The following is a 22,862-nucleotide window of genomic DNA, read 5'->3' on the forward strand; positions in this document are numbered from 1 at the left end:
ATATATAGGGTTTGGTACTATCCACAGCTTCAGGCATCCACTGGGGATCTTAGAACATATCCCTGTGGACTTCCCCGGTGGCTCAGACGGTAAAGTGTCTGCCTACAATGCAGGAGACCCGGGTTCAATCCCTGGGTCGGGAAGATCTCCTGGCGAAGGAAGTGGCAACCCACTCCAGTATTCTTGCCTGGAAAATCCCATGGACGGAGGAACCCGGTAGGCTACAGTCCATGGGGTCTCAAAGAGTCGGACATGACTGAGTGACTTCACGCACTATAATACATTTCTGTGGTTGCAAGCCATCCAGTCTATAGTCCTTTGTTACAGAAGCTGCTGCTGCTGCTAAGTCGCTTCAGTCGTATCAGACTCTGTGCAACCCCACAGACAGCAGCCCACCAGGCTCCCCCATCCCTGGGATTCTCCAGGCAAGAACACTGGAGTGGGTTGCCATTTCCTTCTCCAGTGCGTGAAAGTGAAGTCACTCAGTCGTGTCCGACTCTTAGTGACCCCATGGACTGCAACCTCCCAGGCTCCTCTGTCCATGGGATTTTCCAGGCAAGAGTACTGGAGTGGGGTGCCATTGCCTTCTCCGGTTACAGAAGCCCTAGGAAGCAAATACAAGTTGCAAGGTTTCTTCATAAGTTCGGGATACTAGGCCCATATCAGATACATGATCTGCAAATCATTTCTCCAGTTCTGTGCGTTACCTTTTAACTTTTTTGATAGTGCCCTTTAAGGCTTCCTTGGTGATTCAGAGATTAAAGCATCTGCCTGCAATGCGGGAGACCTGGGTTCGATCCCTGGGTTCGATCCCTGGGTCGGGAAGATACCCTGGAGAAGAGAATGGCAATCCACTCCAGTATTCTTGCCTGGAGAATCCCACGGACGGAGGAGCCTGGTAGGCTATAGAGTCCACTGGGTTGAAAAGAGTCGGACACGACTGAGTGACTTCACTTTCACTTTGCACTTTCTTTCTTTAAGGCAGAAAATTTTAAAATTTTGATGAAGTACAATTTATCTGTTTTTTCTTTTGTCTCTATGCTTTTGGTATCACACTTACGAACCCACTGCCTGGGCCTTCCCTGATGGTCCAGTGGTTAAGAATCCACCTTCCAATGCAGGTGACGCAGGTTCAATCCCTGGTCAGGGGACTAAGATCCCATGTGCCATGGGGCAACTAAGGCAGCATGCCACAACTAGAGAGCCCCCGTGCTGCAATGAACAGCCTGCATGCAGCAATGAAAGGATTCCATGTGCTGTGGCTAGGACTCAGTGCAGCCAAATAAATATATACATAAACATTGAAAAAAAGAAATCATTGCCTAAGCCAAGGTTACAAAGATTTACTCCTATGTTTTCTGCAAAGAGGTTTACAGTTTTAGTTTTTATGCCTAGATCTATGATCGATTTTGAGTTACTTTTTGTATATGGTGTAAGAAAAGGATCCACCTTTATGCACATGGATATCCAGTTGTCCCAGCACCATTTGTTAAAGGGATGTTGAATTTTTCAGCGCTGCTTGTAGGGTTTGAGATGGAGGAGGCATGGGCAGGCAAGACCCAGAGATATCACTAGCTCCTCTGCCTCTGCTTCCCATTTCTGAGCAGGTCCCCAAGGCTCCAGGCAGCCAGGCCATGCCCCTTCCCTTCTGCTGCTATCTCCCTGAATCTGATGTCGCTCCCTGGGCTGAGGGAAGTACAGTGGGGGTCAGGAGGCTTGTGGGAATGAATTCTGGCTCTTTTTCTTCACTATTTCAAGTGCTCCCTGTCTTTATGTGCCTAAGCATCATGGGAGAGCAGAGGCAAGGAAGCTGGCTGGGTGCCCTCGGTGGCTGCCTACACAGAGGAAATGAGTCACCCAAGGGCTGCGACCAGCCCAGCTGTCACGTTAAGTGCCAGAAACCTCACCCTGATGTTGCTATTTCCAAACCCTAAATTAAGACTGCCCTCCCCACTCCCACAGACAGGGAAGGGGAGCAGGGCTGGAGCTGCCCAGGACGTCAGAAGGATTGGTTTGAACTGCTTAATCCATTCAGAGGCTCTAAAGTTCCTTAAGCCAAGAGTGGTTAGTTCGGAGTCAGGAGCTTGGTGGCAGGGAGGCTCACAGAGCTTGGCTTCCAAAGCTTCTTCCAAAACCCTCAGAACCAGCAGGTGCTTCCTTCTGCCAGTGACAGGACAATGTGTCAATCAGGGTGACTGCCAGGGACCACTCACAACTCAGGATTCTGAACAAAGCCTGTCTAAGTCATCAAGACCCAGGGGAACTCCCCAAGGAAAATGGGCTGCAGAAGCAATCCCACGGCCCTCCAGGGAAATTCCTGGAGCCTGGTGCACATAACCTGGGAAACCCTTATGGGAGAGACCACTCTTCCTTAAGACTCAGCTCAGAGGTCATTCATCACCTCCTCCTGGAAAGCTGTCCTTACTCATCCTCAGCCTACACCCCCTCCAACCCACCCCCAGGTAGGTTTGAGATCCCTTCTGGGCTCCTATGGCATTTTACGCTTACCTCCATCCTAGCACCTACAAAGCTGTTTGGAATGGCCATTCTTTGTGCCTGGCACAGAGTTATAAAAGATGAGGGGGGTACTTCCCTAGTGGTCCAGTGGCTAAGACTGTGCACCCCCTAAGCAGGGGACCTGGGTTCGATCCTCGGTCAGGGAACTAGATTCTACATGCTGAAACTAAGACCCAATGGAGCAACTAAGACCCAACACAGTAAAAAAAAAATATATATATATATACGTATATATATGTATTTTTTAAAAAGATATATATATATATATATATTTTTTTTTAAAAAGATAAGGTGGGAGTTCCCAGGTGGTCCAGTGGTTGGGACTTGGTGCTTTTCACTGCTGAGGGCCCAGGGTTCAGTCCCTGGTTGAGGAATTAAGATCCCACAAGTCACAGGCATAGCACGGTCCCCCAAAAACCCCCAAAAGATGAGGGAATAAATCTTGACTATCCAAATGTTTTCAATGTAAAATAACAAAGGTGGGGTGAGGAAACAAGGAAGGAGACAGATGTGGATTTTGTGATGCTGTATGCTGCTGTACCATATAATTGGGCTTATTTCACACGCTGCCAACATTTATTGGATCGAGAAACATCTACTTCTGCTTTACTGACTATGCTAAAGCTTTTGAATGTGTGGATCACAGTGAACTGTGGAAAATTCTTAAAGAGATTGGAGTACGAGACCACCTTACCTGCCTCCCAAGAAACTTGTATGCAGGTCAAGAAGCAACAGTTAGAACTGGATATACAACTGACTGGTTCAAAATTGGGAAAGGAGTGAGTCAAGGCTGTATATTGTCAACCTGCTTATTTAACTTATAGCAGAGTACATCATGCGAAATACTGGACTGGATGAATCACAAATTGGAATCAAGATTGCTAGGAGAAATATCAACAACCTTAGATATGCAGACAATACCACTCTAGTGGAAGAAAGTGAAGAGGAACTAAAGAGCCTCTTGAAGAGGGTGAAAGAGGAGAGTAAAACAGCTGGCTTAAAATTCAACATTGAAAAAACTAAGATCGTGGCACCGGGTCCCATCACTTCATGGCAAATAGAAGGGGGAAAAGGGAAGCAGTGACAGATTTTATTTTCTTGGGCTCCAAAATCACTTTGGACAGTGACTGCAGCCATGAAATTAAAAGACATTTGCTCCTTGGCAGGAAAGCTATGACAAACCTAGACAGCATATTAAAAAATACAGACATCACTTTGCCGACAAAGGTCTGTATAGTTAAAGCTACTGTTTTTCCCGTAGTTATGTATGAATGTGAAAGCTGGACCATAAAGAAGGCTGAGTGCCAAAGAACTGATACTTTCAAATAGTGGTGCTGGAGAAGATTCTTGAGAGTCCCTTGGGTTGCAAGGAAGTCAAACCAGTCAATCCTAAAGGAATTCAGCCCTGAACATTCATTGGAAGGGCTACTGCTGAAACTGAAGCTCCAGTACTTTGACCACCTGATGCGAAAAGCTAACTCATTGGGAAAGATCCTGATGCTGGCCAAGAGTAAAGGCAAAAGGAGAAGGGGGCAGCAGAGGATAAGGTGGTTAGATAGCATCACCGACGCAATGGAATTGAATCTGAGCAAATTCCCAGAGATGGTGGAGGACAGAGGAGCCCGGCATGCTGCAGTCCATGACTTACCAACTGAACAACAACATGCTCACTGGTGAGGGCCTCTCTCTCCATGGAGAAGAGGGAGACTGCTGAGAAGTGTCCACACATGGCCCAGTGACCACAGGCTGTCCACCAGGAAATAAGACTCTGGGGAAAACCTTTTGTTCTCTTAAGTAGTAGAGAAAGACAGTGGGAACACTGGGTCCTTGGAGCTTCTGCACATGGGCCTGGACTGAGCTCTATAACTGTGCCCCACTCCAGGATCCTGAGTTATTACAGGGAGGGGGGGAGCACACCACTGTCCCCCCTCCCCCCACCACTTTCCAGCCTCCTGCTCACTCAGGGCCCCCATCTGGCCCGTTCCCTGTGGGGGGAAATCACCATTGACTCAGGATCTAAGCCAGAGCAGCACCTGCCACCAGCACCCAAGACGGAAGAATGCCACGTGGAGTTACTACAGGTACCAGGATGCTACGCACAACAGCTGAATCCCTGAGAGGGGTCTGGCAGAGGAGTGAGATGTCAGGTCTCTAGACCACTTTCAAAACATCCCTTTTATTCAGTCTGTCCTCATCATGTCAGGTGAAAGGACTGCCTGTAGCCTGACTTGGCGGAGGGGACCACATTCCAGAGGTCAGTGGTCCCTGAAGGGAGTGATTAGAGCCAAGCCTTAGAAGTCAGACTGTCCTCTGGGAGTCAAACTGAGAAACCAACTCACGACCTTCCAGATGCCACGTACGCAGAGTCACTCCAGTCCTTCCCAGTGCTTAACACAGGTGTAAGTATGATGCAGAAGGCCTTTGTCTAACCCAGTGTCTGTCTCCAGAGAGCAGGGCCTCTGTCCTGCTCCATCACTCTACCAAGCATAGTGCTGGGCCCATAGCTGGGGCTCTGAATAAAACTAAGTTTTAAAGAAAGGCTGAATGGCTCTGGGATAAGCAGCAATGACTAAGTGTGAGCAGCATAGAAAGAGTCGAATCCCCGGGGCAGCACAGGGGCTGTCTCCTGAGCGAGGGGGATGGATGGGCACACAGCTGCCCCTGGGGACAGGCCCTGGGAGGGACCAGCACCTTACACTGGGCTCGGCGTCTGGTGCTCTGATGCCCTGTTCCCCAAGCAACCCTCCAGCAACCAGACTCCCCTGAGGCTGGCCAGGAGGCAGCGGGTGACCTGGTTGGACTGACCTGCCTGCCCCACGCACCCAATGGAGCATTCCTCCATGTAAACTTACAAGCTGGCATCTTGAGAGTCTTTGGAGAACTTAAGAACTATTCACTGATACCTACTCTCTCTCAGGTACAGCGCTCAGATCTAAGGGACCAGGCATGGTCTTTTGTATCATGCAGATAATATTCTAGACAGAAATAAGGCAATAAACAAGTAGACAAAGATGTAACAGAATCTAAGCAAGTGAGGAGTGTCATAAAGTGAAGCAGGTGAGAGGGAAAGAGGGTGTTTTTGAAACAGGGTGGTCAGGGAAGGTTGAAAGGACACAGGAAAAGCAGTGAGACGGGAAACAGTTCAAGCAGAGGGAACAGCAAATGTAAAAGCTGGGGTGACTTCCCTGGTGGGCCACTGGTTAAGAATCCACCTGCCAATGCATGGGACACAGGTTCGATCTCTGGTCCTGGAACTAAGATCCCACATGCCACAGGGCAACTAAGCCTGCAAACCACAACTACTGAAGCCTAACAGCCTAGGGCCTGTGCTCCACAAGCGAAGCCACCACCATGAGAAGCCCGCGCACTGCAACAAAGAGCAGCTCCCGCTCACTGCAACTTGAGAAAGTCTGTACAGCAACGAAGACCTGGTACAGTCGAAAATAAATAAATGAGTAACCTTATTCAAAAAAATGTAAAAGCCGGGGCTGGAAGGTGCTAGGTTTGTAAGCAGCTGCATGGAGGCTGCGGTGGGGTCGGGGGAGGTGTCAAAACTTGGTGAGCAGAGGAAGATTTTTGTTGACAAAGCAAGCTGTCCCATCCACCAGCTTTGGGACCCTGGCAAGACAGGATGTCTGAGCCTGCAAAGCAGAAGCCAGCCCTGGACAGGAGTGAAGGCACCCCGGTCAAGGCCACTCTGGGGAACCCTGTTGGAGCCCACAGCCACCGACCCCAGGGCACATCCCTCTCCTTTAGTGGGGGCCACAGAGCCTTTCTCTTCAACCTCAGCGTGTGCTGCTGGTTTCATAGTCACAGACTTCAGGGCCTTGTGACATTCTGGGCTTGAAGTCACCTTTGGGATAGCAAAAACAGAAAGTCTGATCCACACGTACATGGCTCCATGATTTATAGTCGTATTCAATAAACGGCGTGAGGTCAACCTGACATCCATGTGGAAAACAACTACCTCATACCAGATCTAAATAAGCTCAGGCGGATCATATACCTAATTGTAAAAGGTAAAATAAGAAAGCTTCTAGAAGAAAATACAGGGATTTCCACAGCCTTCATAGCCTTGGGGTAGAAAGAGGTTTTAAAAATAGACATGAAACACATTGATTGAAAAACAGAAAGACTGATAGGACTTTCCTGGTGGTCCAGTGGCTGAGACTCGGCACTCCCAACGCAGGGGGTCCCTGGATCAGGTCTGATCCTGCTCAGGGAACCAGACCCCACATGCTGAAACTATATTAAAAAAAAAAAAAAGACTCCACATGCCACAATCAAAGCCCAACATAGCTAAATAAATAATACTAAAAAGATACCATTGAGAGGTTGCAAAGAGTCGGACACGACTGAGCGACTGAACTGAACTCAAAGGCCAGCCATAGATTATATGAACTTATTTGCTATATATATATATATATATACATATATATATATATGTATTTTTTTTCTCCAATAAAAGACACATCCATAGTATATAAAGAACTGCTACAAATCAATAAGGAAAACACACAATTCAATTCAAGAATGGGACAATGACTTTAAAAAATGCTTCCAAAAAGCAAGTGAAAAGCTATCAGTATCATTAGTCATCAGGGAAATGCAAATCAAAACCACAGTGAGACCCCACTATATACCTACCAGAGTAGCCAGAATGTAGAAGATTGACAATACCACTGACTGTGACGAAGGACAATGAAAATGCTCACATTGCTAATGTGAGTCTAAGTTAGTACAAGCCCTCTGAAAACTGTTTGGCAGTATCTTAGTTCAGTCCAGTTCAGTTCAGTCACTCAGTCACGTTCGACTCTTTGCGACCCCATGGACTGCAGCACGCCAGGCTTCCCTGTCTAGAGCTCAACACATGCCTACCCAGTGACCTAGCGATTCCATTCTTAGACGCACACCCAGAAACGAATGGAGAAGGCAGTGGTACCCCACTCCAGTGCTCTTGCCTGGAAAATCCCAGGGACGGAGGAGCCTGGTGGGCTGCAGTCCAAGGGGTCGCTAAGAGTCAGGCATGACTGAGCGACTTCACTTTCACTTTCCACTTTCATGCACTGGAGGAGGAAATGGCAACCCACTCCAGTGTTCTTGCCTGAAGAATCCCAGGGACGGGGGAGCCTGGTGGGCTGCCGTCTCTGGGGTCACACAGAGTCAGACACGACTGAAGTGACTTAGCAGCAGCAGCAGCAGCAGAAACGAATACATGGATTCACTGAAAGGCAAGTATAGGAATGCTCATATCTCCTTTCTTCGTAGTAGCCCAAACCTGAAAACAACTAACTTCTGTGAATACATTACGGGAATTGAATATACGGGACGTTGTGATATATTCTATGGGCTTCCTAGGTGGCGCTAGTGGTAAAGAATCTGTATTTTTATGGTGGCATACTACAGAACAATGGAAAAGAACCTCAGGCTATAGATGAATCTCACATTATAACGTTCAATGAAAGCACTAAAAGAATATATACTATGTGATTCTATCTATATAAAGTTCAACAACAGGAAAGACTTTATGGGCTACAAGTCAGAACTGTGGTTTCCTTTGGAGTGGGGGGGCAGTGAGTGGAAGAGGGCAGAAGCGAAACTTCTGGTGGCTGGAAATGTTCTATATCTCAATCTGGATGGTGGTTACAGAGTGTGTGTGATATATACGCATCCACTGAGGTGTACACTGAGGATCTGGGTGCTTTAAATACATCATTCCTCAAAAAAATGTTTAAAGGGGAAACGGGCAATTCAACAGGCAAATAGTAGTCTTTCCAGGGACTTCCCTGGTGGTCCAGTGGTAAAGAATCTGCCTCCTAATGCAGGGGATGTGCGTTTGAGCCCTGGTTGGGGAACTATGATCCCCAACTAGAGAAGCCCTTGAGCCATGGTGAAGATCCAGCACAGCCAATAAATAAATAAAAATGTTTAAAAAAAAAGTCTTTCCAACAAATGGTGCTCGTATAACTGTATGAGCACATGTAAAAAAATGAAGTCAGGTGCCATTCTTTTACCAAATACAAAAATTAACTCTAAGTCGATCATAGATTTAAATGTAAGAGATGAAACTATAACATTTAGAACACATGGGAGTAACTTTCCATGACCTTGGATTAGAAAAGGAGTACTTAGAGATAAAACCAAAAGTACAAGCAACAAAAAAGAGACTACATCAAAATTCAAAACTTTTATGCTTCAAATGATACCATCAAGGAAGTGAAAAGATAATGCACAGACTGGGAGAAAAATCTGCAAATCATTTATCTAAGAAAGGTCTAGTGTCTAGAATATACAAAAAAACTGTAATTTATTACATAACCCTATTTAAGACTGGGTAATCTTTTTTTGGCCGTGGCATGTGGAAATCTTAGTTCCCTGACCAGGGACTGATCCTGTGCCCCCAGCATTGGAAGCACACAGTCTTAACCACTGGACCACCAGGGAATTCCCAAGAATGAGCAAATGATTTGAATAGACATTTCTTCAAAGAAAAACACAAATGGTAATAAGCATATGAAAAGATGCTCAACATCATTAGTCATCAGGGAAATGTAAATCAAAACCATAATGAGATACCACATATAATAAAAAACAAAACAAAACAGCAAGAACTGTTGGTGATGATGTAGAGAAATACACTGCTGGTTGAAATATAAAACAAGACAACTGCTTTTGGAAAACAGTTTGGCAGTTTCTCAAAAGGTTAAATATAGAGATACAATATGATCCCAAAATTGTACCTCAAGCTATGCATCCAAAAAAGTTAAAAATATACGTCCAAGCAAAAAATTATACATGAATGTTCATAGTAGCATTATTCATAACAGTCAAAAGGTAGGAAAAATGCCAATGTTCATTAACTCATGAATGGATAAATAAAATGTGACACATCCATATGATGGAATTTACAATGGGATATTAAAAAAAAAAAGACAAAGTACTAATACATGCCACAACATGGATGAACTTTAAAAACATTTTGCTAATTGAAACTAAGCCAATCACAAATGTGATTATACAATTCTACACATGTAACATGTCCAGAACAGGCAGATCTATAGACAGAGTAGATTAGTGGTTGCGTGGGGTTGATCAAGGTGAGGAGAGGCAGGAGTTGGGAGGAAAGGACAGGAATCATTGCTAATGGGTAGGGGGATTCTTTTATGGAACATGAAAATATTTAAACTGAGACTGTGGTGAGGGTTGTACAACTGTGAATAAAAAAAAAACTGAATTATACACTTGATTAGGTGAATAGTATGGTATGTGAATTACATCACAATAAAGCTGTTAAAAGAGGGGGTGGGGGTGTCTCCTATAATCTATTTCATGGCCCTGGCCCATCCTGAGTTATAGAATCCAGAAGCTACAGGCCAAAGGAGGGACGTCTGTGGATGGAGCTGAAAGAGTAAGACTGTATGCCCAACACGAGCCCCAGACACAGCTGGGATGAGCTCTGGGTTTTGTGTGGGTACACGTGCACTCCAGCTCCTACTTCTGCTTTTCATGACCCAAGAACAAATGTGAAATGGCATAAGAACTCGAGTTCACAGTTTGACTACTGCTTCATAGTAGTAGGGCCCCCAGTTCCAGCCTCTACCCTCAGGGCTTTTTCCAGGCCAGTCCCAGCGCTGGCTTCTTCAGGGCATCAACACACTAGAATAGCTTATTCCAGAACAGTGTCATCCCACATAAACAAATGCAAGCCACACAGGTCATCTTAGATGCTCTAGGACCCACATTAAAGAAAGTTAAAAAAAAAAAAGTGAAGTTAACTTTAATAACTTTAATTAAAACTTTAATTAAAGTTTTATTTAATTAACTAAAACTTTAATTTTATATTTTATTTAAAATACATATTTATGTGAAGTAATTAGCCTCCAACTAATAAAAAAATAATAATAATAATAATAAAAATAAAATACATATTTAAAATGCTTTCATTTTAATGTGATCAGTAAACACACTTATGGTCGCCAAGGGGAAGGGGAGGGATAGTTAGGGAGTTTGGGATGCTATATTTAAAATGGATAACCAACAAGGACCTACTGTATAGCACGTGGAACTCTGCTCAATGTTATGTGGCAGACTGGATAGGAGGGGAATCTGGGGGAGAATAGATACATGTATATGCATGGCTGAGCCCCTTTGCTGTTCACTTGAAACTATCATAACATTGTTAATCAGCTATACCCCAATACCAAATAAAAAGTTCAAAAATTAAAAAAAAAAAAAAAAAAAAGGAAAAGACACAGTGGCAAAAAAAAAAAAATCTGCCTTGCTATGTAGGGAACTTGGGTTTGATCCCTGGTTGGGGAACTAAGACCCCACATGCTGTGGAGCAAGTAAGCCCACGCGCCACAACTAGAGAATCCCTGCACCACAACAAAAGATCCCTCATGCTCCAACTGAGACCTGATGCAGCTAAGTAAATAAATAAATAGTAACAAGCACGGAGGAGGAGACCAAAGCTCAGTGAGGCAGAAGCTGGGTGAGTGTCCGTGGTGAAGAGCAGAGCCTGTGGTCGGGAGAGAACTACCTTCTCCAGGGGGTAGGTGTGCAGGTGAGAGGCGACACCCGTGGGAAGTGATGGGCAAAAAGCCCGGCTCCCATCCACTACTCACACCCCATAGAACATTAGCTGCATCACCGCGATGTTCTATTAATACCGAACCATAGGAGGCGAGGGGGCTCAGAGGGAGAAGGCAGAGACCATGGGGTCACTAGCTGGGGAAACCCCACACTGGTTCTGAGACATGCACCAACACCCCCTCTCCTCCCTTCCCTTTCCCCCAAAACTCAGCTTATACCACTCACCGGACTGGTGGGGGAGGGAACCGCAAGGCTGAGCCAAGGTCCGTCATCCTCCGGGGGCTTCTGCTGGCCGCTTTCCTGGCCGGCTGCTCTGGTGGCGTCTCTCACGGGACGAGGAGGCTGCTGGCCTGAAGCGCTCCCCGAAAGGACAGCTTGGGCAGGGCCCGGCTGCGGCCACCCCAGGAGGCCGGGCGCCTGGGCAAGCGGCTCCCGCTTGTGGTCCCCATCTCCAGTCCCAGGGGAGGCCTGGGTGTGGCGGGGCTCTGCTGGTTCCTCCAAGTGCAGGGATGTGCTGGTGTCGAGGCCAGGGAGGGGGAGCGGGGCCTGCAGCGTGGGAACCTCCGTTTCTCGGCTCAGTCCGTTGGCTGGCACAGAGTTTACCTGGGCTTTGCTGAATTCTGACAACACCCTAGAAGTTTTTAAACAAAGAAACCCGTGTGATGGGGCTGTCAGCTGGAATGCCCAAGGCTAAGAAGAAAACTGCTGTTTTGTGATTGAACAAAATAACCCCCTTAGTCATGGCGGTGCTCCCAGCTCCCACACACAGACCCTCCCACCAAAGTTTTTCTCCAGCTGGTGACCAGGTGAGTTGTGCGGCCCAGGGTCTCAGGTGACAAAGCTCACAAAGCAGAGGAAAGGACTCGAGGCGAACGGGAACTGCCTGTCTTTTACCCTCTGAGCGGGCTGACAGTGGGTCTGGCGAGTCTGCTCAGCCAAACGGCTGCGTGGCCTGTCCCCGCCCCACGCCGACCTTGGCAGAGCCTCGGTGAATGGTGTCTCCGGGCTGGGCTCCAAGACTGCTCCCTGGGATGTGGACTGGGGTGAAGTGAGGATCCTCTTTGTCCCTGGAACAGTAAGTAACTGGGCAGCAGGGTTGGGGTGACGGGCTAGGCGTGGAGCCAGAGAAGCCTCACAGTTCCAGAAGCTGCTGCTGGAGAACAGTGTACACACGCTATGTGGTGTGTGTGCCCATGTACACGGGGTGTGTGCCTGATGGGACTGGCACTTCCTGCCCCTCAGTGGTACGTCTGGGGCCAAGGGAGCCAATGTCACTGCCTTTGTGTACACACACACACACACACACACTGCTATACCTTCTGGAATGTGCATTGACTAGTGGCTGCTCCTCCCTCCCTCCCTCTGCTGAGGCTTCAGAGAACCCAAGTTCTGTTTCTGAAGTAAACCTATTTGCTGTCTCCACCTCTGCTTATGAATCCAGTGAGGAACCCATAGACAAATGCAGGTTCTAGTGTCAAAAGAGCTGTCTGGAGCCCAAGAGATTGCACACATCTGCCTTAAAGGCTTAGAGTGGGTGCAGAAGACACATCAAGCTCCCCTGCGTGTGGGCTTATGGAAACAAGGATTTCAGATCTCAAGTTTTCATCTGACTGCCTTCTAGGTGAGCTCTGCTCTTATTTATACCATCACAACCCCAAACAACATTTTAAAGCATTCTAGTCAAGAAGAGGTGACCAACCCACACATTTCTGGGCAACTGATTTTCAGCATAGATGCTGAGACATTTCAGTGGGGAAAGAACAGTCTTTTCAACAAATGGTGCTGGAATAAGTGAATGGTTCCATGCAAAAGAATGAAATTGGACCCCTATCTCACACCACAGAAAAAAAATTAACCCCAGGGGACTTCCCTGTTGGTCCAGTGGTTAAGAATCCACCTTGCAATGCAGGGGACATGGGTTCAGTCCTTGGCTGGGGAACTAAGATCCCACGTGTCACAAGCAACTAAGCCCACAAACCGTAACTTGAGAGTCCGTGTACTGCAACTACTGAGCCCATGGACCACACCTGGAGAATCTGTGTGTTGCAATGAAGTTCCCACATGCCACAACTAAGACCTAATGAAGTTAAATAAATGAATGAATAGTGGAAAAAAAAAAATTAACCCAGGTAATTCCCTGGTGATCCAGGGGTTAGGATTTGGCCTTTTCATTGCCTTGGCCCGGGTTCAACACCTGGTCTGGAAACTAAGATCCCACAAGCTGCATGGCACAGCCAAAAAACAAAATTTAACCCCAAATGGATCAAAGACCTAGAGGTAAGAACTAAAACTATAAAACTCTTAGAAGGAAACAAGCATAAAGCTTCATATCTTTGGATCAGGCAATGGTTTCTTAGATATGACATCTAATACATAAGCAACTAATAAAAAATATATCTAATAGAAATATTTGCATACAAAATGTGCAAATATTACCATATATCCAAGGGTCTAGTACCCAGAACATAGAGCTCTCACAACTTAATAATAAATAACCCAATTTAAAGCCATTTAAAAAATAGGCAAAGGGTTTGAATAGATATATCTCCAAAGAAAGCATACAAATGGCCAACAAAGACAAGAAAAAGTGTTCAAAATCATTAGACGATAGTGTAATGCAAATCAAAACCACAATGAGATGCTACTCTATGCCCAGTAGGATGGCTATAATAAAAAAGGCAGAGAATAACAAGTATCAGCAAAGATGCAGAGAAATTGGAACTCTTACAGATTGTTGGTGGAAATGTAAAACGGTGTAGCTTCTGTGGAAAACGATTTGATAGTTCCTCGGGATATTAAACATAGAGTTACTACTGGACTCAGCAGTTCTATGCTTAGGTACATGCCCAAGAGAATTAAAAACATGTCCACACAGAACACTTGTACATGACTACACATAGCAACATGACAGCTAAAAAGCAGAAAAAAAACAAATGCCCATTAACTGATGGATAAATAAACTGTAGCATATCTACACAATGGACAATGGAATATTATCTGGCCATGATATGTGCTGTAATGTGGATGAACCTTGAAAACATGGCACTCAGTGAAAGGAGACAGTCACAAAAAAAAACCACATATTTTATGACTTGATTGACATTAAATGTCCAGAATAGGTAAATTTATAACTAATGGGTAAGGGATGAAAATATTCTTGAATTAGATAGTAGTAGATGCTGGGGGCTCTTCTCGTGGTCCAGTGGCTAAGACTCTGCACTCTCTATGCAGGGGGATTGGGTTTGATCCTTGGTCGGGGAAATAGATCCTACATGCTGCAACTAAAGATCATGCAGGCTGCAACAAAGATACAAGATCCTGTGTGGCGCAACTAATACCTAATGCAGCCAAATATTTTTTTTAAAAAGATAGTATAGATGCTGAATTCACAACCTTGAGACTATAGTGAAAACCACTGAAAACTACACTTTATTTATTATTATTTTTTTAAACTACACTTTAAAATGGTGAATTTTATGGTATGTGAATTCTGTCTTGATAAGTAATGTGGGAGACCTGGGTTCGATCCCTGGGTTGGGAAGATCCCCTGGAGGAGGGCATGGCAACCCACTCCAGCATTCGTGCCAGGAGAATCCAGACGGACAAAGAAATCCATGGGGTCGCAAAGAGTCGGACATGACTAAGCAACTAAGCATGGCACAGCAAATAAATGGATGACTTGTCAGAGAGAAAGGTGCGGTTGTATTTGTGGGAGAGTTATGGGGGGGAGGCAGGTGGGGGCTCATTCTTGCTCTAAAGCTGCACTCTAAAGAGGCCCATGAGAAATCCAAGAGTGCAGCTTGTAGGGAGAAGGCAACGATGAGTTCTGGAGAGAAAAGGGGACTTTCCACCAGCAAAGGAGGAGGGGACATTTGCTAACCAACTGTATGTGTCCAAACCGCTGGGACAGAATGGGACCTCATCTGAAATGAACTAGTGAGGCAGATTTTTGACAAGGTCCTCTGTGAGGTCTCAGGAGGTGGTGTGGTGAGTGATTAACAGCAGGGCTCCCCGAGTCCACCTGGTCTTGGTTAGCATGTGGCTGTGGGCCCCACAATGTGAACATGAAGTTCATGGACATAATTCCCTTATCTGAAAAACAGATGTGGTAACAGCATCCACCTTTTATGACTCTGACAAAGATTAAATGAGATAATACAGGTAAAGTGCTTAGTACGGGGTTTGGCACAAAGTAACACTAACCTCATTATCACTGATAAGGCTGCTTAGCCTCCCTGTACACAAACATAAAAATGTAAGCAAAGGAGAAGATTTATTTAAACACTCACTAGCATTGCCAAAATGGTTATCAAATAGACATGAATCCTGATCTATAAGAAAGATTTTAATGACAAGAATGGACGGGGTGTTAGAATAAGTGAGTGATTTAATGCCTAGAGAAATGCCACCAAATGGCAAGAAGCCTGTGTGATCAATTACAGCTTCTGTCAAATCAAAACTAAAGGCAAGCTGAAATCAAGTTCACAGAGCTTCACCAGAACTGGTACCAGTCTTCAGGACCCAGTGAGAATAAGAGATATATACATTGAGTGGGAAAAAGGGATAGAGATGAGATTGTGAAGCAAAGGCAAAGAAAGAAAACTGTCAAACATTTTGACAGTTTTATATTTGTATTTACAAAATACAACATAGAAATGAAACAGTGAAAAAAAGAAAAACCAAGAAACGAAACTGTGAAACTGCTATAGTCCTTCCACTGGGGTCTGGTGCAAGGCCCTGTTTACCAAAAACTTTCTATTTGAATAATTTCTAACTCTGTGCTTTCATTTAGAGCGCAATCTGGTGGGAAAATATATGTATTATGAGTACTCATATGTGTAAAGTAAATAAAAAGCATGGCCTGGAGAGTCTGAATGGTCACCTTATAAAGGACCCCTGAGGAGCAATTCTGAGCCTGTGGTTTTTTTGAACATGCGAACTGTGGTGGTGATACACGGTACTATTTGGCAGTCAAGAGCCACTAATAAAAGCACAGAGGTGGGATGCATATACCAAGAATCATTTCTCCCCCAAGGGAAGGCCTCATGACAGTGACCTCTGACAAATATTACTAAGCAAGGTTTTTCAGCAGTGGATATGGGGACAAGCAGAGCTGATATCACAGGTACCCAGAAGTTAAATGACACCACCATGTGGTCAGCAAGCATGCCGAGTCAGACACTGTTCTAGGCATATGAAGGTCTCTATTTGCCGCATCACCCCAGCATTCCTTTGAAGCATTCTCACCCCCATTTTACAGATGAGGACATCAAGGTCAGAAAGGTTGCTAACTTGCCTGAGGTAGCAAAGCTGGTTGATGGAGGACTCAGGCAGTCTGGCTCTTGAGTCTACACACTCTTTACCACGAGACTGTACCTGTGCTTCTCAGCGATAATTATAATTCAGACCCAACGAATGCCAAAGAAGCCGTGAGAGGCAGTTAATCCTTTCTTCACAAGGTAAACTGTAAATTGGTTTCTGCCAAACATTAATAAATTTCATTTGAAATGGGTTTTGCAATTCATGTCTGATTTGTAGTTTTGTTTTGTTTTTTTCCTATACAGCCCAGCTTGCTGGATCTTAGTTTCCCTACCAGGGATTAAACCCTGGGCTCAGGGCAGTGAAAGCATGGAGGTCTTAATCGCTGGACCACCAGGGAATTCCCAATTTGCAGATGTTTTGATTTTACAGTTGTAAGAGTTTAAGCCCAATGTGTTTATGCCCAATTGTAAGTTACATGCATTTAAGTAACACATTAACTTAAGTTAACTCTCTAAGTGTTGGTAAGAATCTCCCTTGAAACATACACTCCAAGAAAGGCTGGTCTCTGTGGATGCTCTAAGAATGGTGGTGCTGGCCGCGTGCTTCTGCGTGTGTGTGTGTGTGTGGTGTCTGGTTCCCCACATCACTGTCCAGTGTGGGTTTATGCTTCCTGACTTCTTCCCTTTTGTTCCCCCAGAATACCCAGGACAACACTTCCCCTGAAGGAGGGTGGATGGTCACTGATTCAACAACCTTAAGCTGGAATTTTCCAATCATAAGACACATGAAAGATAAAGTCAAGACACATGACAGAGAGGACTGGCTGGTCTGCGGGGGAAGGGAGAAGCACCAAAGGCCAGGACAGGTGGCTGACAGGCAGTCACGCCTCGGGCCCCACCGCCTCTGGGGCAGGGCTTGCGTCTTCTCAGCACATCATATCTAATCCTTCCGTTTGGACATGTGAAAATTCTATCTGATGTGCTCGATGTTCAGAAGCCGTTTCTGGGAACTACCACACATTCTTATGTGTGCAATGATTGATGGGCATCTCATTTGACTCTCAAATGGCCCTATGAGGGAATTTCCACTTTAAAGATAAAAAAACAATGAAACAGTAACTACAGTAACAATCAGGGCTTACTGTATAGCCCAGGGACATCTACTCGAAACTCCAATGACCTATATGGGAAAAGAATCTAAAAATGAGTGGATAGATGTATATATACAACTAAACCCCTTTGCTGTATGATGGAAACTAACACAACATTGTAAATCAATTCCACTCCGGGAAAAAAAAGAAAAGATAAACAGAACCTCAAAAAGAGTTAGCAATATGCAGGACACCACTGTGCTTGTAAGTGATGGAACTGGCTTGAAACTGGATCTGCTTCCGGCCAGTCCAAGACACCCAGTCCTGGTGTGATTCCCACACAGGTGGGAGACCTGTAAAGACCTGAACCAAGGAGACGGGGGAGGGCGGGGACAGCAGTTGTGGAAAGAAGGTCCTAACCACAGTTGCTGGAAAAACAGGTCCTACCTGGAGGGAATGCTTCATAAACAGCTACTGTTTTTACCTATTAGATGAGGCAACATCCAAAAGTTTGCTAATACCTTCTGTTGTCAAGGCTGAGAGGACATAGGCATACCACTGGTGAAGTGTAAATAGGAAACATCTGTGAAAACTACTAATTAATCTACCCCTTGGTTCAGTAATTTTTCTTCTGGGAATTTACTGAACAGAAAGAACTCGCGTAGACCTAAAGGACCATATTCACAGGTTATTTGTAGAAACCCTGGACTCCAATGTCCATTAAACTCAGGGATGATTCAATAAACTAAGGTACATTCATTCATGTAGTGGACACAAATATAATAGAAAAAGAAGCTCCGATATGACAAGATCTCCCAAATAAGGTATGTATGTATGTGTTAATCACTCAGTTGTGTCTGACTCTTTGTGATCCCATAAACTGTAGCCTACCAGGTTTCTCTAGTCATGGAATTCCAGAATACTGGAGTGGGTTGCCATTTCCTTCTCCAGGGGATCTTCCCAACCTAGGGATCGAACCTGGGTCTCCTACATTGCAGGCAGATTCGTTACCATTGAGCCACAGGGAAGCCCTGGTAAGGTATAGAATGGTGTATTTATAATTTATACTAGCTTTTGTGGAAAGAAGTGGGGAAATAAGAAACACGAGATAAAGGACTTCCCCTGTGGTCCAGTGGTAAAGAATCTGACTTCAATGTAGGGGACGTGGGCTTAATCCCTGGTCGGGGAACTAGGATCCCACATGCCACGAGGTAACCAAGCCCGTGTACCCCGACTACTAAGCCTGTGCTCTAGAGCCCATGAGCCACATATGCCACAACCAGATAAGCTTGTGTGCGTCACAGCTAGAGAAAGCCCATGTGCGGCAACAAAGACTAGCGCAGCCAAATAAAGAAATAAGAAAGATAATAACCTATAAAGGAAAAGAATCTATAAAAGGATATATATATATGAAGCTAATACAACATTGTAAATCATCTATACTTTGACTAAAAAAAAGAAATAAGAAAGAAAAAGTTCGTGTCCGACTCTTTGCAACCCCATGAATCGCAGCATGCCAGGCCTCCCTGTCTATCGCCAACTCCCAGAGTTTACCCAAACCCATGTCCATAGAGTCAGTGATGCCATCCAGCCATCTCATCCTCTGTCGTCCCCTTCTCCTCCTGCCCCCAAGCCCTCCCAGCATCAGGGTCTTTTCCAATGAGTCAACTCTTCGCATGAGGTGGCCAAAGTATTGGAGTTTCAGCTTCAGCATCAGTCCCTCCAATGAACACCCAGTACTGATCTCCTTTAGGATGGACTGGTTGGATCTCTTTGCAGTCCAAGGGACTCTCAAGAGTCTTCTCCAACACCACAGTTCAGAAGCATCAATTCTTTAGCGCTCAGCTTTCTTTATAGTCCAACTGTCACATCCATACATGACCACTGGAAAAACCACAGCCTTATTCTCATGTTTTGACAATAACTTGTCTCCTTTTGAAAATTGCATTAGACTGGAGTATGTGAAGACTAGTGTTTCTAAGTTGATGCTTGCTTCCTCCATGACAAGAAGAGGGACCATCCACTGAGACCTGCACGTCTGAGCCATTCACCATGGCTTCAGGGACAGATCCTATGTTTAGAAATTCTAGGATGCTCTTTTCCCAGCTGATTCAGGAGGGATTATCTTAAGGAAATCATTTAAACTGCACCTGATTTAAATATACTAATTAACAAAGTCATTACTAAAGTAGTTACTACCAAACAGAGATCTTAACTGTTAATATATCAAGATTGTTCATTTACATAGTGCAGTCATACTAAGTGGACACAACTATTTAGGATAGTCTTGGGGTGCCCATAGCTGGAACAAAGTGGAAGGTAGTTTGTGCCATTTTATAGAGACAAATTTCTCCCATCTGGTGACATTTTGTGTTTGTTTGTTTCAATAAAGCTTATGGTTCATGAAAAAAAAAAAAAGAAGAAAGAAAAAGTTCAAATCTACATAGTCACACATAGTATAGCTGGATTTAGAGACATTGGAAAAATATGTAAGAAATTAATATTTATGGTTACAGGGGTGGGAGAGATTTTTCACGGTACACATTTTAGATTTTTTTTTAACCATAAAAATAGATTATCAAAAATCAACGTTAAAAAGCCTGAATGAAGGAAGGCTCTGCCCAGGCTCCTGTCTCCAGTCAAGTCTGTCACTCCATGGCCTCCTCCACACACTCGCTCGTCTCCACTTGCCGGCCACTCCCATGCAGGCATCACCCAGGTCTTGTGTCCTCCAGAAGACCTTCCATGAGGTCCCAGAAGATCACGCTGTGCACTGTGCTTCACTGTATTTTTTGGAAGTTGTACACAGAGCTCTGAACTATTGGTTTCCTTCTCTTTAGATGAAGATGACAATGATATTTGACACTGAAACTCAGAGAGACTAACTAACTTGTCACAGGTCACCTAGGACAGAGCTGGGGCTGGAACCAGCTCTGAGCCCCATCTAAAGGCATTCCAGGGATTTCCCTGCTGGACCATGCTAAAACTCCATGCTCCCAATGCAGGGGGGCCGGGGTTCGAGCCCTGGTCAGAGAACTAGACCCCGACATGCCACAACTAAGAGTTCCCATGCCACAACTAAAGATCCTGCATACCACAACGAAGATGGAAGAGCTCAAGTGTTGCAACGAACTTGGCACAGCCCAATAAATAAATAAATTTTTTTTTTAAAAAAATGCATTCTAGACAGACTGACAAAAGAAAGCCAGAGCAGCCCCGAAGCTCCAATCTGCTCTTCTCCAGCTCAGCTCACAGGCAGCCTTCAAACCAGCTCCCCAAGGCACCCAGGCACCGAGCTGGTTCCCCGGCGACCCCTTCCAATCGGGGACCCAGGCCCGCACGCGGGACGCCCCTACCCCCACCCCCAGCACGCCCCCCGGCTCCGGGGCGGCGTGTGCGACCTCGGTGCTGCCGCCGGGGGCTTTGAATCGGGCTGGCGGGCAACTGCAGCTGCAAATGCCTCCTCCGGCCCCGGTTGCACGAAGGGAAGAGCCCAGATTTCCCCAGCCGCTCCGGCACGGGAACGATCGCAGCACCCCCCGAACTCCTCACCTCCTCCATCAGCCACCTAACCCCCGAGCCCCACCTCGGAGGAGGAAGCCGCCCGGGAGGTTGAGGATACGTTCTCCCGGCGGACGGGAGGCAGGATCCCGGGGCTGCACGATGGGAGAGGGAAAGGACTTCCTAAAAGGTGGCAAGAGGGCCGGGGGGCGGCAGGAGGACTCAGGAGTGGCCGCGGGAGGAACTACTCAGGGGTCCCAGCTTTCCCGGGAGAGGGGAGTGGGCCACCCTACGGGGGTGGGGGGCGGAGGGTGAGCAGTTTGGGATGGGGCAGAGGGCGCCGCGGGCTGGCGGCGATCCGAGGCGGAGGAGAGGGGCAAAAAAAAAAAAAAAATGCATTCTATGCATTCTCCCCACTAGCCCCAGTTTGCCTCCAGGTATAGCTCCCAGCAACTCTGGTCCCTGAGGGAGAGTCTATGACCTCTCTGTCTGTCTTCCTGCCCTAACAAAGGCCTGAGCTCAGTGACAGGCAATCACATGCTCCAGGAAGGGCGGGAGGACAAGAGGAAGAGAAGCAGGAAGGCAGGGGAGGGGTGGGGGAGGGGAACTCACTCTTGTAGAGACATGTCCGAGTCGTCAGCATTGGCCATCCCCAGGTCCGAGTCATAGGACATGGGCTCCTCGGAACGGTCTGGACTCTTGGAGCCATTCTCTTGGAGGAGGCAGCTGTCAGAATTGAGGCTGCAGGAGAGCTGGGATGAACTGGCCGTGTCCAGGCTGAGGGAGGAGGCGGTGAGCTGCCGGTTCCGTCGGATCTTGTGGCCTGAGTGCTGGACCTCAATGTCCTCTGAGCCCGAGGAATGGGAGATGGAGTCCAGAGACTCCTTCCGCTGCAATTCAGCTCCAGGGGTAGTGAGGGGGTCGAGCTCTGAGAGCGGGCAGAGCCCCGAGAGGGCCAGCGGGGTGAGTGTCCACTCATTGAGGATGGCAGACTTGTAGGAGAGCTCAAAGGACAGGGACGTCAGGCCCTGAAGGAAGCTCAGGAGGAACTCTCCCTCCTCGGCGTCACGGAGCAGGGCTGTGGGCTGGTAGTATTCACACAGGCGGGCCTGCTCCTGTAGCAGCAGCTTCAGGTAGCACTCCATCAGGCCGTCGTTGAGGGCCAGCCGCAGCCAGGCCCGGCAGCGGCCCACATCCGTGCTCACAAAGATCAGGTGCTCCAACTCCGAGATGATGTGTCTGGGAAGATGGAGAACAGACATATTTCAAGAAACGACTGCCAGTCACCAAGATGTCATGTTATCCACTGGTTAGCAAGAGCCAAGAACAATGACTGCAAGTATACCTAGGCATGAAAAATTCTTGGATAACAGCATTTGAAGGGGAATTCAGAAAGATTCAGCTATAACCCCCAATGTTCTTAGGTTGGTATCATGAAGGATCATTGCCATTTTCAGGACATCTGTCTGGCCCGACAACATCTGCTCATCTGGGTCATGTCTGTTGAGCCCCCAGGGCAAGGTCTTTGGAGCTGTGAAGACACGGGGTCAAGACATGGTCCCTACCCTCGGTCCAGGTAATGACTTTTCAAGGGCATACTGAGGTAAGCCCTACTGTTAGCAGCACTCTGGTGTGGGCCAAGCAATCATTTCTGGGTTGCAGTAAGAAAAATGCCATAGAAATGAGGTCTCTGCACTGGGCCTTGAGGGATTTCAAGAGGCAAAGATGGAAGGAGAACTTTCAAGGCACAAGAGACTGATAGAGAAAAAGGCATAAAGGGGAGAAAAGCTACAGACTATAACAGGAGTGGGGAGTGCTCTGGTTACAGCTTGGGGAGGAGGATGGGAGATTGGGTTGCAAGGCGAGGTAATAATACAGGTCTTGAGTATCAAATGGGGGA

General features: G+C 46.3%; 1 protein-coding gene across 5 annotated transcripts in view; it reads right to left on the bottom strand.

The window, feature by feature from the left end:
- Window positions 1-22,862, bottom strand: part of PLEKHM1 (pleckstrin homology and RUN domain containing M1) — a 58,507-nt gene that overhangs the window by 24,276 nt on the left and 11,369 nt on the right. For all 5 annotated transcript variants that reach the window (XM_043904887.1, XM_043904886.1, XM_043904883.1 and 2 more), the window contains 2 exons: window positions 21,575-22,201; window positions 11,335-11,740 (listed from right to left, as the gene is read on the bottom strand). In XM_043904887.1, coding sequence (XP_043760822.1) covers window positions 11,335-11,740; window positions 21,575-22,201 — 1,033 coding nt within the window. The remainder of the gene's footprint in view (window positions 1-11,334; window positions 11,741-21,574; window positions 22,202-22,862) is intronic.

Source organism: Cervus elaphus, chromosome 5 (assembly GCF_910594005.1).
Source record: "Cervus elaphus chromosome 5, mCerEla1.1, whole genome shotgun sequence".
Lineage (NCBI taxonomy): Eukaryota > Metazoa > Chordata > Mammalia > Artiodactyla > Cervidae > Cervus > Cervus elaphus.